Raw genomic sequence first — 15,716 nt, 5'->3', positions numbered from 1 at the left:
GTTGATATCGGACTTGAACTTCTGTAGATTGTAATTTTCAGGAAATACGTATGAAGGAAGGTTGTTCCAGAAAACGGCAGTTGAATGAATAAATGAGGAAGATGAAAAGTTGGTTCTGTGGGTTTGAAGTTGGACAGTAAATGAATGTTGGCTGGTGGCGGTACGTGTTCGGACTGTTTTGAAACAGAGAGCGGGAATAATAGAAGCCAATTCAGAAGAACAGTGCCCATGGAAGTATCTGTAGAAGAGGCATGCAGCAGCAGAAACAGTGCGTCTATGAGAAAGCGAGTGGAGAGACTCTGTTAGAGATGAATCATTAATTAACTTAACTGCCCTCTTCTGAATGGAATCAAGAAGCCTGAGAGAGGTTTTGGGGGCACCACCCCAGATGTGGGAACAATATTCCATGGCAGGGCGGATTTGCGATTTATACAGAGTGAGCAGCTGTTTGGAAGAAAAGTAACGCCAAGAGCGAAAGAGAAAACCAAGTTTTTTAGATGCAGAGGAAGCAATATTTGTAATGTGCTTGTGCCAAGAGAGATTAGAAGTCAGGGTAATCCCCAAAAGAGATATATCCTTTTGCCTAGAAATTGGAGTGTCACTAAAGATAAGCATAGGAGCAGAAGAATCCTTTTTGCGATATATAAGACAAGACTGAGTTTTAGAAGGGTTGAAATCAACTAAGTTGTCTTTGCCCCACTGGAGAATTACCTGAAGATCGGCATTTAAGGAATTGGCAGCAGATTTTCGAGAACTTGAAGCTGATTGAGCTGGACAAGGTTTCTCAAAATGGAAAGTTGAATGCAATGTGCTATCATCGGCAAAACTATGGATAGGATTTCCAGTCAATGGAAGAAGGTCATTGATATACAAGAGGAAAAGAGTGGGGGAATGAACTGAACCTTGGGGGACACCGGCATTAGTGGAGAAGGTAGAAGACAGAGAGCCATCTACCATCACCCTCAGTGAGCGATCAGAGAGAAAACTGGATAACCAATTACTAAAAACAGTTGGCAAACCATAAGATGGAAGCTTGTTTAGAAGACCTTTATGCCAAACACGATCAAAAGCCTTTGAGATGTCAAGAGCAACTACTTGTGTTTCACCGAACCTTTCCATTGAATTGGTCCATAAATGGGTAACATAAGCCAGAATATCACCAGTGGATCGACACTGACGGAATCCATACTGGTGATCGTTGATCAGACGGAAGGTTTCTAGGTAGTTTAAGAGTTGGCGGTTAATTGATTTCTCCATTACTTTAGAAAGAGTAGAAGTAATTGCAATGGGACGATAATTGGATGGGAGGGATTTGTCACCCTTTTTAGGAACTGGCTGGATATGAGCAAATTTCCAAGCAGAAGGAAAAACACCTTTGGAATAATAAAGTGAAAAAAGGCGGCAAAGAATAGGAGTAAGTTCAGGAGCACATGTTTTGAGAACAAGTGGAGAAATACCATCAGGACCTGGAGCTTTCTTAGCATCAAGATTCATCAAAATCCTTCTGATATCCTTTTGACGGAAGACCACAGGAGGCATTGAATGGAGCGTGTTAGGAATGGTGGGAGGTGTTTTACCAAGATCATTAATACATGAGCTCAAAGCAAAATGGGATGCTAGCAAGTCAGCTTTATCCTTGGCTGAAGTGACAACAGAACCATCTGGTTTGGACAGAGGTGGGAGCAGAGATGGGCAAAAGTTGCGGCCAATAGCTTTGGCAAGAGACCAGAATGCTCGGCTACCATTAGGGCAAGAAGCAAGTTTTCTACTCTTAGCCTGTTCAAACTCGAGTTTGGACTGATTAATAACTGCTTTACAATTGTTGCGAACTTTGGTGTAGGCAGAAAATGAAACTGAAGAATTAGAAACAAGCCAATTACGATATGCAACGTTCTTCTCTTGGACAGCCTTAGCACATTTATTGGAAAACCAAGGTTTAGATAAAGGACGAGATTTTAAAGTGGAGTGTGGGATAAAGGATTCCATTCCTGCAAGAATAATTTCACTGACACGATCTGAGCAAACGTTGACATCAGAAGTTTTGAAACAGTAATCAGACCAAGGAAAAGAAGAAAAGAAGTCTCGCAGATCATCCCATTTTGCATTCTTGTAATGCCAAACAATACGAGGTTGGGAATAGCCATGAGATAAAGGTTCCATTAGAGAAGAGGCAATCACCGAGTTGTGATCTGAAGCGCCTAAAGGACCTCTCACTTCAACCTTGTACTTAGAAGGGTTGTTTGTGAGAAAAAGATCAAGCGTATTGGCTGTATGATTAGGATTGTCCGGTATTCTTGTAGGTAAATGAACAATCTGTGCTAGGTCATTAGTAATTGCAAAAGCCTCAGCATCTCGACCTGCTGGGTCGGTGTGACTAGAAAACGGAAGCCAGCTGGAGTTGTGAACATTAAAATCACCAAGGAAAATTACCTCACTGTTAGGAAAGTTGGACTGGAGAAAGTCAAGTTGCAAAGAGAGGAAGTCAAAGAGCTCCAAGTGATTAGTGGAGTTGGGAGAACGGTAGAGACAACAGATGAATTTTACACAATGAGGTAGAGAGATTTTAAGCCAGAGAAGATCAAAGAGAGGAGATTCCAAATTGCCAAGTCTCTGACAGGGAATATCAGAACGGACATATGCACAAGTACCACCTTTGAGGCGAAAGGAATCATACAGCAAATAATTTGGACATCTGAGATGAGCAGTAGTTGAATCAACTGATAACTGAGATTCAGTCAGAAAAAGTACATGGGGTTTGGAAGACTGCAAGTGGAAATGGACATCGTTGAGATTAGAATTGAGACCACGTATATTTGTGAAATGAATTAGGAAGTCCTTGGGAGGTTTAGATGTTTTCGCAGATAAGCTTGCTCTATTATTTTGACAATTCATGGTGTATTCAATAGTAAGAAAAAGTGGGTGGGACATGCTGTATGAAGTAATGAAATTTTTGGATATGGCGTACACGTGGTAAGAATATACCCAGATCCTTGACATAACGTGGCCTCGACAATGCTCCCCGCATACACACTACTCGGACTCCCTCCAGTCACTATCTGGCAGAGTAGAGGTAGCAAGATTATACACTAGCTGATCCGGAAGCTTCCTAGAGAGTTACCAATAGGTTCAGTCCGGTGTACTAACTAGCGGCCGGCCTGCGAACACCGTTTTAGAGCTGTACCCTCGAAATGTAAGGAATATTGGATCTCGCCACGACATTCATCATAACCTCAAAAATCATCAATCATACTGCATGATGGAAAAGATAGGGAAGGGTTGGTCGGAACTTAGCTCTAGAGACTAAACATGGGTTCCACCACTTCAAGCCTCCAATAAGCAAAGTGGTGGTATTTCACCGGTTGATGAGAGTCATCTACCACCTAGTACTGCCTGGTAACATAGAGGGGTGGCGTTCCTCCATGTGGTGTGGGCGCCACACCTCGACCCCTGCTTACGTTGGTTCACACCTGGGTGGTCACCCACCATGTACTTGTGCATGAAGGTTATACCCAGGATTACTAACAGTCCCACCATCGTGAAGGTGCAAGCAGAGGATTTGGCTGTCATAGACCGTCCGGACTTCGCCGAAATTGGGTCCACTTTGACTTGAGTGTCACCCGAATATCAGTTCCATCAGCGTTTTAGACTCCCAGGTAGCAAGTACAGCTTGTCTGGCATATCTGAGAGAATGTCTGTGACAGCCTCAAGGACCAAACCATTCCAAAGGTAAGGTTCCAAACCATTCCACAAGCCTAAACCATTCCACAAGGTAAGGTTCTTAGATTGAATCAATTCTTCAAGAAGTTTCCCTTTTGAATCAAAGTATGGACTGTTCCAAAGTGGTAAGTAGGCATTAGCGTCCATCATGACAACGATCGGGCAACCAAAAAGTTTAATCAGCACCAGCTCGATATAATTGAGGAATGGTTCAATGGACTGGTGAGGCTGGCTGCATTGAGCACACAGTGAAATAGCATAAAATTTGCCAAAAGAAACTTCCAGACAACCATGTTTATTACATAAACTAGTAATTTTTGTAATGGTGACTTGAGGATCTGCAACAATCAAGGCAGCCCACGCCCTAGATGCAGCAGAACCTCGGTCCCTCAGCGCATCAACAACCGAAGAGACATGGTGTGCATAGTGTTAGGGTCAGGTGCCACCTGTCGTTTCCCACATCTGCGCCATATTTACGCTGTGAAGAAATACAGTACTACTGTAAATGCCAGAAAAGTGTTGTGTGTTGTATATGACATATTGCGTTAGGTTCTGTTGTGTGTCAACCGAAGAAACAAAAAAACACAAACTAATCAAATTATTATGTTAGGGTTACCCATAATTGATTACATTAACCCGTATTTGTGTCTGTAAATTGCGTGTGTTCTCTAGTCGATTTGCCTGTTTTGCTGGACGAAAAAACCACAGTTTCTGGAGAAAAACCTTGCTAACCTTGAAAAGGCCGACTAACTCAGCCACGGAGTGAAAACAGACCACACCTTTTCCACCCTGTGTGGGGAGGATGGTGATGATACCACTGTGCTACATGCGCAGACTCAACCGAAGAGACAGTGTGCATAGTGTTAGGGTTAGGCGCCACCTGTGATTTCTCATATCTGCGCCATATGTACGCTGTGAAGAAATACAGTACTACTGTAAATGCCAGAAAACTGTTGTCTGTTGTATATGACATATTGCGTTAGGTTCTGTTGGGTGTCCAGGCATTTGGCCACAGGACCCCTGGTGAGACCTCACGTTGCCCGCACACACCGCTAGGAGGTAGCCAGGCTGGCCTTTATTCTCTGGCTGGTCTCCGCCAGGGTCGCCTGAGCGTCCTGGACGAAGACCAAGTTAAAAAAAAAAAAAAGAGAGAGAGAAGAGAAGAGAAGGCCTGGGGAACAAGAGGAAGGGGGGGGTCTGAATGTGAGGAACAAGCTAAAGTGGACAGATAGAGAAGGCAGTCCACCCGAGTAAGGAGAAATAGGGGATGGGTAGAGGGATCAAAAGTCACAGGGGCAGGCGCCACTGTGCGAGTGCCAAAGGCCAAGCACTCTCTGGGAGTCGGCTTTTCAAGGAGTGCCAACCATGATGATGCCAGCATAGTATTTTAATCTTCAGTCTTACACTTTTATCAGTTGGAAAAGTGCTATCCGACCCCAGTTTGTGTTTGCACTTGAAGGTCGTTGTTCTGAGCAGCTCTAAGTTCAGCAAACTTTGCCCGTCTGATGGTAAAGACAGTTTGTGCGTAACTCGTTAAAGCTTTGTATGTTGTTTCATTCTGAAGCAGGTATGTTTCATGGTTACGAGGGTTATCCTGGATTTCAGTAAAAAATTTGAGCCTACAATCATCGTCTTGTCTCCCAGCTACTGCAAGGGCTCTATTGCTTTCATCTATTGTTGGTGTGTGCGTAGATTTGCCGCCATTGCTTTTCTGGATCTTAACATTTTCTACATTGACGGAGCCAACAGAAATTTTTCTAAATGAAAATGTCCTACAGGCAGCAGTATAGTGGGAGTCCCTGGCAGCAGGGCGGTCCACCATTTGGTATGGGTGGAAGCATGGGAGGTGGTGGATATGGTCAAGGATATGGTGGTGGTTACGGCATGGATAGCCAGTATGGTATGCAGCATATGATGGGTAGTAGTTTTAGCAGAAGTCAAGGTGGATTTGGAGGTGGGTTTGGAGGAGGAATGGGACAAATGAGTAACATGAGAAGCATGGGTTATGGAATGGGACCATCACGTCACTACAATGATAGAGGACTCTCTGGAGGAAACAGACAGATGTCTAGTCGGGGACAGATGCGCAAGCGTCCTCCACAGAGAAGTCCAGTGGGTGGTCCACGTAGTAAGCGTCCAAACCTTGATGATAGAAGAAACAGAATGCGTCGTCGTCGAAGGGACAGCAGAAGCAGCAGACCTTCAAGCCGTCCAGGCAGAGGAACAAGCGATGACCGAAGGTCGCGATCGGTTGACAAAGATCATGAAAAGGGAGATGAACCGTATAATCCTGCTGAACCAACAGATGATGCATCAGATAACAATATCGAAGACTATGATAGTTGGGAATCAGAAGAAGAGGAAGAAGGAGATAAAGGCAAAAAAAGTGAGGAAAAATTGGATGCAAATGAGGAAAAGGAATTGGAAACCAAAGATAAGGATGTAGATGGGAAAGAAGAGAATGATACAAGCAATGATGATAAAAAAGGGAAAAAGCCACTTGTGTGCCACGTGTGTAGAATAACATGCTCTACTTCTGACAGATTTCGTAATCACATGAACAGCAGGGCCCACAGATCGAAAATGGAAACTTTGCTGGTGCTACAGCGAGAGAAAACACAAGCTCTGGAGGCCAGAATGAAAGCCTCCCAACAACACCTGAAGATGGTTGAAATAAGGGAAAGCTCTAGACGAGGAGGAAGTGGTAGTGGCAGCAGTGGCAGGAGGTCTGGAAATTGGTGTACTGTCTGCGAATGCTCTTTCACTGGTAATTTCCTATCACACAGACGTACCAAAGAACACAGGAGAAAACGTGATAAGAAATATCCAAAGTGCAGACCATGCAGAATGGGATTCAGCAGTCCAGAAGAATATAGAGATCACTGTAAAACTGAAGATCACAAGAATAAATCAGCAGAATTCCATTATTTGAAGAACTTACAGTCTGGCTCAGATGATGACGAGTGTGCAACTGAGTCCCGTGTGAAAGAAGAAAGGCGGCTTCAAGAAATCGAAGAGAAAAAAGAACAGGAAGAGGCTGAGAAAGAAAATGCTGAAGAAAAGGCTGTTGCAGAAGATGGTGGTACCGAAGAGGAAGCTAAGGAGAAAAATGAGGAGGAAAAGGCTGAGAAAGATGAAGACAAGAATATGGATAAGACTACTGAAGACAAAGACAAAGAAGATAAGGATAAAGCTGATGATAAAACTGAAGTGAAAAAGGATTCTAAAAGTGAGAAGACAAAAGAGCCCAAGCCATTAGGACAAGTATTTGTTGTGGCTGTAACAGGATACTTCTGCAAGCTGTGTCGCAAGTTTTTCAAAGATTCTAGTGTGGCTCGTGTAATCCACTGTAAATCTGCAGTGCATACTGAAAAATATACAAAAGCAATGGAAGTTGCTATGGAACAAGAAGAGGAACGACAGCGTCAGGCCGAAGAGCAAGAAAGAATTGAAAAGGAGAAGGAGGCAGCAGAAAAAGCAGCCAAAGAAGCAGCAGAAAAAGAGGCTGCTGAGAAAGCTGCTAAAGAAGCTGCTGAAAAGGAGGCAGAGAAGGCAAAGAAAAAAGAGGCTGAACAAAAATCTGAAAATGAACCTATGGATACAAAAGTTGAAGGAAATTCTGGTGACAATGAAAAGGCTGATGCCGATATGCAAGATGGAGAAGCTGAAAAAGATCAGGATGAGTCTATGGAAACTAGTGGTACTGGTGATAGCATGGATCATCAAGAAAAGACAGCAGACTTAGAAAAATCCCAGGATACAGAAGCAGATGATAAACCAGCAGCTGATACTGTGCATTCTGACCATGGCGATGAAGCAGAAGGTGATGATGATGAAGCTGAAGAGAAACCAAGCAAAGAAGAAATCAGCAGTTCACCTGTCACACGAAGGGGTAGAGCTCGTGGTAGAGCTCGTGGTAGAGCTCAAGGTCGTTCAAAGGGGAAAAGGCGATAAAACCTTTAAAGTTTCCTATGGTTATGGTGTCTTGGAGTGTCATGTTTAGTACACTGTGAAAGTGTTGTGTATTAATGTTTTCTTTTCATCCTGTGGCATTCACTTGGATCATATATGGATCATAGAAGTAGAAGGAAAAATGGACCATGAGAACATTTGGAATGCAAAAAATTTTTTAAACAAGTATTTGCTTTTTTTTATTATACATATTTTCCTACTGTTGCTATTTTTTAATGCTGCGCAAATGAGTATATTTTGTTTCAATTAGTTTTTTTTTTTTTTTTTTTGAAATTGATTTTTGTAAATTTTTTAAATCACATATTACTATTACTTCACCTCACCTGCAGTATTTAACCTATAATTTGTTAACAAATTTTAATAGTTACCTTTTTTTTTATTATATTATTATTATAATTTTTTTTTTTTTTTTTTTTTTTTAAATTTATTTGGTCCTCCATCCTCTGCTATTCACCTCAGAGATTCAATTGTCATACTTATCATATCACTAATTGTCATGTTCAGTAGACTGCAGTTGAAGATTGTAGAAGAATTTAACTGCCTCTTGATTGATTGTTATTTGGTTTTTAGGAGCATTAGCAACTAAGGCCATATTGCTCCGGGATATGCGGTGGTCATTCCCTGACCTTTCCGCATCCTTCGTATTTGGTGGTGACGGACTCGAACCCCGGTCTAATCAAGAAGCGTGTGCTACACACTGCTGCTGCTGCTGCTTCTTCCCACCTGGCTACGGAGGCGCCAACTGCCTCTTCTCATGTTCATTGTTTTGAATTCAGTCCATAATTTTGCAATATTCACTTTTACTTGTTGCGGAGAGCTTCCATTGTACAAGTGTGCAGTTTTTAGCTGTGGATGGATGGATAGACACTGTATACTTGATGGCCCAATAAAACATGGAAAAAAAAAAAAAAAAAAAAAAAAAGAACAAAAAAAAAAAAAAAATCCTCTAGCTCAGAAAAATCACCTGAGAGGGCATAAATTCAAATTGAGGAAAGACAGATGTAGGATAGATGTGCGGAAATTTGCCTTTAGCCAGCGGGTGGTTGGTGGGTGGAACAGACTTCCATCCCTTGTCGTGGAAGTTGATAGCCTAAATAAGTTTAAGGCTCAGCTGGACAGGTATTTCGAACGAACAGAGGGGTGAAGTGGAAGTGGTTATTTTTATTTATTTATGTTACTTTTTTTTTTTTTTTTTTTTTTTTTTTGGCTGATGCTGCATAAGCTTGCTTTCTTGCATCAAATGCCTCTACTAATGCTAATGCTAATGCTAAGCAGGGCACTCATACATGAGATACCCCCATGACTCCTTTTCGCCACAGTGGCAGAATGGATTGCTTTCAATCCCCATTGCTGTCAATTTCTGTTGAAAGGGCCCATGTCCTGTGATCAGGAATGTAACTTGCAGACCAGGTGAAACCCAGGAAGGAGACTTTGGGAAAGTCATGTCAATGGATGGGAGGAATCTTCTGGTAATTTCTCCTTTGGGCGTGGTTTCCCATGAATGCTGCCAAAGTCCTTGAAGGTGTTCGAAGATACGTTTTCATTCTTGTTTCATGTCATTGGTAAGCTGCAGTTGAAGAATTAACAACTGTGTCTGAATTCCCTTCTTTAATCGATGGTAAAGTCCCCTTTTAATCACCTCAAGATAGAGTGGCAAGCATCCAGTAATAACCTGTAGGGCAGGGGTGCTGACTGTGCGACATGCCCTGTAGATAGACAACAGCATGAATCTTTGTATTGAGTCAAGTTTACGCTTGTTCTTTTCCAGGATGGCCTTTGTACACCAAACTGAGGCTCCATAACACACAAGTGTGGAAGAGACAATCCGACAGCCAAAAGTAAGCTCCTTAACAACACCTCTGAAAGAATATAATTCCTACAATCCAAACGGTTGAATTTTATTTTGTGCTATAATTTTGGACAAATCTCCCATAACCGCCAAAGAACGTTGACAATTTAGTTGTAAGATAGTGATAACAAACTCAGAATGATTAAAATTAATCGATCAGAATTCTAGTCACTTCTTGGGCTCTCACAAATTCAGGGCATTTAATATCCCTATATAAATGATCTGATTTCCTTTTCCTCTGTTCACAATTTGGGCACATCACACGGCTCGTCTCCTTTCGGGCATTCCTCAGTCTAGTGCCCCAGGCCACCAAAATGTCCCCAGGTATTTTCAAATTGATGGCAATTTTTGGCCGAACGGCCATAGCGCAGACACTTAATACAGCGAGATGTTGTCAAGAAATCTATCGAACCATGAATGGACCAGCCAATGTAAACTACCTAAGTTTATATTGGGTAGTTTATATTGGCTGTTTATACTGTATAGTAAAGCCAATATGTACTACCTAAGCCCAAAAGAATTTTCCTAAATAAATTTGGCATCTCCAAGACTCAGTGGATATTATTTCTATTTCTAGATTTAAATTTAAAACGAACCTTAACATCGCTCTTAAATTCTTCTTCTGATATGCCCTGCTTGGCTAAATTTTTATTGTATAAATCACTTAAGAAGTCCAGACCACTTACGTCTTTATGGATGGCCGTACACAATAACTGTGGGATTTAATTTCTTAGGGAGACCCACTAAAAAATTTAACTCTTTAAATTTGTTATAACACTTAAGTTTTTCAAGATCTTTTTACTTGTTGCAGTTTCAATTATTATTCCTTTATCGCTATTTTCCTTACTGATTTAATTTTTAAACACTTAAATTCTGACCTGAAACCTTTTGTAACTTCACTCTTCACTAGTTTTACGTGAGCTGTTAGAATCAGCTTTCATCAAGATGTTTAGATTGTGTAACCTTGACACCAATGCCTCTTTGTATTTGTTTGCTGGCCTTTAAGGCAGTCACACCTTCGCCTGCATAGGTAGGTGCCTGAACGTCAGACAGCAATTTATTTTGCTCTTTCCTTCCTTTAGTTTCTAATTCCAACTTGGTTCTAAGCTTCTCATTATCCAAAGTTAAATCCAAGACAAGTCTCTCCAAGTTATTCCAAGTTTTAGAAAGTTCAACAATTGTCAAAGGTGTTACCTTAGTTCCTTCCTTGACTGTGTCCAATAAATTCAGTTTAGTACATACATATAATCCAATATGGCAGCACTTCCAGACTGTTCCGATTCAAAAGAATTATTTATATTGTGAAGAGCTTTTTCGTTTTTCTTCAAGGGAGGGAATTGGTCTCCATCAATTTCTCGAGAACCACCGAAGGTTCTTTAAAGCTAGAATCCACATGAGCAAGGTCCAAAATTAGGTCGCCAGGCATTTCTACAGAGACAGAACTCTCGTCAGACATACAGTTTTTCATTGAAAAGGCCTCTGGAGTCAGAAACTTTGTAATTCATCTGTAATGCTACTAAATAACACTGACTCGAATCTGTAAAACGTCTTTATTATGATAAAATAAAATAAAATAAAATACATGCGTACTGATTGTATAACTAAATGTTAAAATATTAAAATAAATGTTATATAACAAGAATAAAATTCAATAAAATATATAAAATTAAAAGCGATGAAAGTTATTTAAAACCACTAATACAGGAGCTTTCGGCAGCAGCGGCCGCCTTCATCAGCTATAGTGGTTGCAGGATGACCGACAATCTACATGTACCACACAGCTCAGCAGGTCTGCGATGTGAACTATGGAGTCTGAGCACGGTTCACTTCTCGTGCATTGGAACCGGAAAATGGATGGGCCACTCTAAACCGTTTGTCTCTTCGTAGGATAAGGGCTTCAAAGAGTGGATGAATGCGACAGCCCTTATCCCTATTAAGACTGTCGCACTCGGACGAACATATTCTTAAACTCTCCAGCCATTTCCGGTTGCAAAAGCCATATGCCTTATCCACGATCACGGCTTTTCATTTCTGCCCACCGCGTTTCCTTTCATCCCCTTTCACCATTATTAAGAAAAAAAATGTGTTACCTTACTTTTCGGAAACCCCTTGTATCTTTGTTTTAAATGTCAATTCACCAATATTTTCTTTATTGTGTCCCTTCGTTAATTTTCCAAGTTACAGTTAAATTCCCATATATTAAGTGTGTTTTGCAACTTGTAAACTTCTCCCTTTGTTGCATCTATATATTAAAATCTATATTTGTTCTTTCCACTCATTAGCAGTGAGGATACTGCCTAAAACTTGGGATATACGCTATTGTCCACTGCGTCTGCAGAGAGGCTGTACTGTTTGGAAATTGAATTGTGCATCCACAGTGTTAGCAGTAAAGGCATCTGCTGTTTCACAGCCTTATTGGGTTTCCACTGCGTTGGCTGCAAGGACACTCCATTGTAATATAGGATAACATTATATCCACTGCAAGTAGCAAGGTTACAGATTGATTGATTTATCATTCAGTAACCATAAACTGGCCTCGTTTCTTGTTTTTAACTGTTGATATGAATGTTAACGTTCAAAAAGACCGCCAGTGCAGTGTTGCAGTACTGTCGCCTCACAGCAGATTCCAGTTGCAAAATTGTGGCTACCGTGCGAGTGTGGTCCAAAACAGGTGTTCGTGAAGTTATTCGCTTTTTTTAAGCAAAAGGGTCTTCTCCAAGTGACATTCACCGTGAACTCTGTTGCTATATATGGCGAAAAGGTGATGACAAAGAAGAAGGTGTCTTTTTGGTGTAATGAATTTAAAGCGGGCAGTGTGGACATTGAATATCGACATCGGGCGGGCAGGACTTCATCGAGCAAGACAGAAGACAACATTTCGCGCATTAAGGGCATCTTTCTTGAGAACAGGCGGGTGAAACTGCGTGAAATTGCACAAATAGTGAACGTGAGTAAGTCAACTGATTCACGGTGTCCTTAGCTTTTGAAATGTGTGCTGCTGCTGGGCGTCCCGGCAATCGTCAGAGGAGGACAAAGCAAAACGCACGAGGATGTGTCTGGAGAACCTGTTGCGATACAGCGACGAAGGAGAGAAATTTCTCTCCTTCGTCGGAGAGAAATTTCTCTCGAATAGTCACAGCATCATTTTACCTCGGATAGCAAAAAGACTCCATGACCTGGAAACATCCACAATCTCCTGTGGGCAAAAAATTCAAAACTGTTCCCAGTGTCCGGTTTGGGAGCGCCAAGGCGTTCTGTTGGTGGATTTCTTGCCGAAGGGAGGCACAATCAATGCACAGATTTACTGTGCAACGATGGAAAAACTGAATGCCAACATTCGACGCAAACGACCAGGACTCCTGACAAGCGGCGTGATTTTGTTGCACGACAACGCAACTCCACACACGGCCCACACCACTCGTGAGTGGTTGCGCCGTAACCGTTGGGAAACTCTGTCACATCCCCCCCACCCTACAGCCCAGACTTAGCGCCTTCAGACTTCTATTTGTTCGTCCCTCTGAAAAAACACCTTTCAGGAAAGCATTTCCCCACGGATGAGGAAGTTCATCAAGCGGTGCGATGTTGGTTACTGCGTGTGTTCACGGACTTCTTCAGTACTGGTATTGATAAACTGATCCATCGTTGGGACAAGTGCATCAATAAAACTGGAGACTTTGTGGAGAAGTAGTGCATGTTCACTTATTTCTTGGTGTGTAATTTCAATGTCGTATTATTAAATATAATCGAGAGAAAAAATGTGTTATCTTACTTTTCGGAAATCCCTCGTATCAATATAGCAGCCATTTTTGCTTCACTGTAACACACTAACGCATCGACGTCCAAAATACCTTACAACATGACAATATAAGTCAACTGTCAGTTCTAAGAAAAGCATCATCAAATTCATCAAACGTTCATAGACGTATTACACATATCCATTTTCAGAGGGATGTCCCAAAACCACAATTTTAAAGATAAAATCCAGGAACCTGACTAAAAACACAATCTCTGAATTGTAACCTACTTGATCTTAAAACATGAACTTGAGAAATACATACAATGTTAAAAGAAATGGGTTATACAATTCTAGATGTGATTTGAACGACATTACATTTAAAGATCGCTACTTCGAAAAGGAAATTTCACGATACCCAGGATAGTTCGGTTTCTGAACTATCCGGGGGATTGTGAAAATGGTCTCAGAACATTTCAAGAACCACTCTTCTATGAAGTTGCCACTCGAAAGCCCACTTTGAACTTACATTGGACCAATGAAGACGACGGGACACATCATTTTCATTAGTCACCACTTTGAAGAAACGCAAATGATTAAAGCCTCATTTTTCCAGTTTAAAAACCTCAGTTAAAAACACAAAACAAAACATATCAAACTATTTTCAGCCACCTGTGTTATACTAGTACATAAATGGCAGGTTAAGCTATTTTTGTAGCTTATTTGTAGATGGGTTTATATTGGTATTAATGCAGTTATGATCTCTTATTAAGTCGAATGGCAATGTTTACATTGATCTCTTTGAATACTCCGAGGTTATACCTACAAATTCAAAAGAATTGGGCCCAGCAATTGCCACACACACGGTTTCCGATTGCTTTTAAGCTGCTTGTCACCTCTTGACCGATGACCTAGAAATCTTAATCTTATGATTTGTAATCCTTGAATACATTCTTCGCTCAACTTCTAATTTCTTATATACAGAAACTTTTCTTATTTTATACTGATTGTTTTAAACTTTATCAATTGATTCATTATTTATACTTACGAAATGTTCTTTTCACTTTTCAGATATCTGAAGTCGAATGATAAGGAAATCTTGGATGACCTAATACGTCGAAACCGTTATGATGTTAGATTTCGTCCTACAGGCAAGTGAAAATGATATGCATAACAAATTTACTACTGCTTGTTTATTACAAAGTTATTATTGCTTATTACATCCCAACAGATGATGCTGCAATATTGGTTGTTAATACATGAGTATCAGGAAATATCTTGAGATGAATAAACGCGCCAAAGTGTGTGGGTTTAAATCCTAACAATAATTCTTCTACGTTTCATGTCTAAGAAATTCTACCGGAGGCGAATTGATACGTTTTTACTTAACAAGATTTTGGATTTGTCAGAGCGCTGCTAATTCCCCCGAGGCGTCACAAAAGTACAGAATTATTGACTGACCCTACGCCTTTGGGTTTCTCCTCTTAGACCGGATGACGTCAGAAACAGGGGCGTTTCTTCCAAACTAAGATTTACACTTCAGTTTCCTTCCGGAACCTGCTGGAATCATCTGGTTGCTTATGATTCGATTAGAAAGAGTTGAAAAAGGAAAAAAAAAGAGCAAAATCGTGAAAGTTTCTAAACTTTTTATTGATTTACAAGAATGTATCTGCCATTAAATACGATACTGCAGTGCATCTATTCTTAGAACCAACTCATCTTTATCCAACCTACACATTGATTTCTTTCTCTTGATTTTTTTTTGCAATATATCTACAAACTTATATGGCTGTCTATCTAGTAGAAATCTTTATTGCAATAATAATAATACAAATGGATACATTGCAATGTCGCCCTTCACGGCCACAATGCCAGGGATTAACAGTAATAGTACAATATGTAAGAAAAAGAAATTAATAAATTAAACATAAAAAGATGCATATGTTGAGAATAAAAGTAAATACAGCTCAACACTCAAAGTATAATACAATTATAAACATCACAATGTACAAAGAACATGTAAGTGGAAAACTGCAAGGTTGGTTGGCAAGCCATCTTCATATCATATTGCTGGCTGGCGGTATTAAGGCGAGCTTCAAGGAGAAGGATCAGGGACAGGGAAGTACAATTTAAGGATGCCGCCTCTGTACTCCCTATCACAATAATCTATATATCTTCTGGTGGTCGTTACTTCATTAATATAATGCAAATGCTCTTTGGCCATCCATCGGAGTCGAGCTGCCTGGGTGAGCAGCTTTTCCATGTGGTTACCAAAGCAGAGCTTAGGATCAAAAACAACCCCCAAATCAGTATGTTTCGTGACGATGGGAATAGGAGAATTACATAGTGTTGGCTGAATATGGGAAGCGTTTTCTTTAATGAGAATATCAAATTCAGACTTTTCTGTATTTAGTTTTAGTCCAAATGATTGAGATAGTTTGCAAA

The 15,716-nt window shown here is 40.7% G+C and overlaps 2 protein-coding genes across 5 annotated transcripts in view; both read left to right on the top strand.

Moving 5' to 3' along the window:
- The window catches only part of LOC150080204 (glutamate-gated chloride channel-like), a 240,794-nt gene that overhangs the window by 211,174 nt on the left and 13,904 nt on the right, over positions 1 to 15,716 (top strand). For all 4 annotated transcript variants that reach the window (XM_090381055.1, XM_090381057.1, XM_090381056.1 and 1 more), the window contains one exon: positions 14,343 to 14,422. In XM_090381055.1, coding sequence (XP_090237181.1) covers positions 14,343 to 14,422 — 80 coding nt within the window. The remainder of the gene's footprint in view (positions 1 to 14,342; positions 14,423 to 15,716) is intronic.
- LOC150080205 (uncharacterized) lies at positions 5,364 to 7,862 on the top strand. The gene has a single exon (XM_090381535.1). The coding sequence runs from the start codon at positions 5,479 to 5,481 to the stop codon at positions 7,669 to 7,671; it is 2,193 nt and encodes a 730-aa protein (XP_090237661.1). The 5' UTR covers positions 5,364 to 5,478; the 3' UTR covers positions 7,672 to 7,862.

Source organism: Mastigoproctus giganteus, chromosome 9 (assembly GCF_048544385.1).
Source record: "Mastigoproctus giganteus isolate SK-2022 chromosome 9, ASM4854438v1, whole genome shotgun sequence".
Lineage (NCBI taxonomy): Eukaryota > Metazoa > Arthropoda > Arachnida > Uropygi > Thelyphonidae > Mastigoproctus > Mastigoproctus giganteus.
This window is presented reverse-complemented; position numbering and strand designations above follow the sequence as displayed.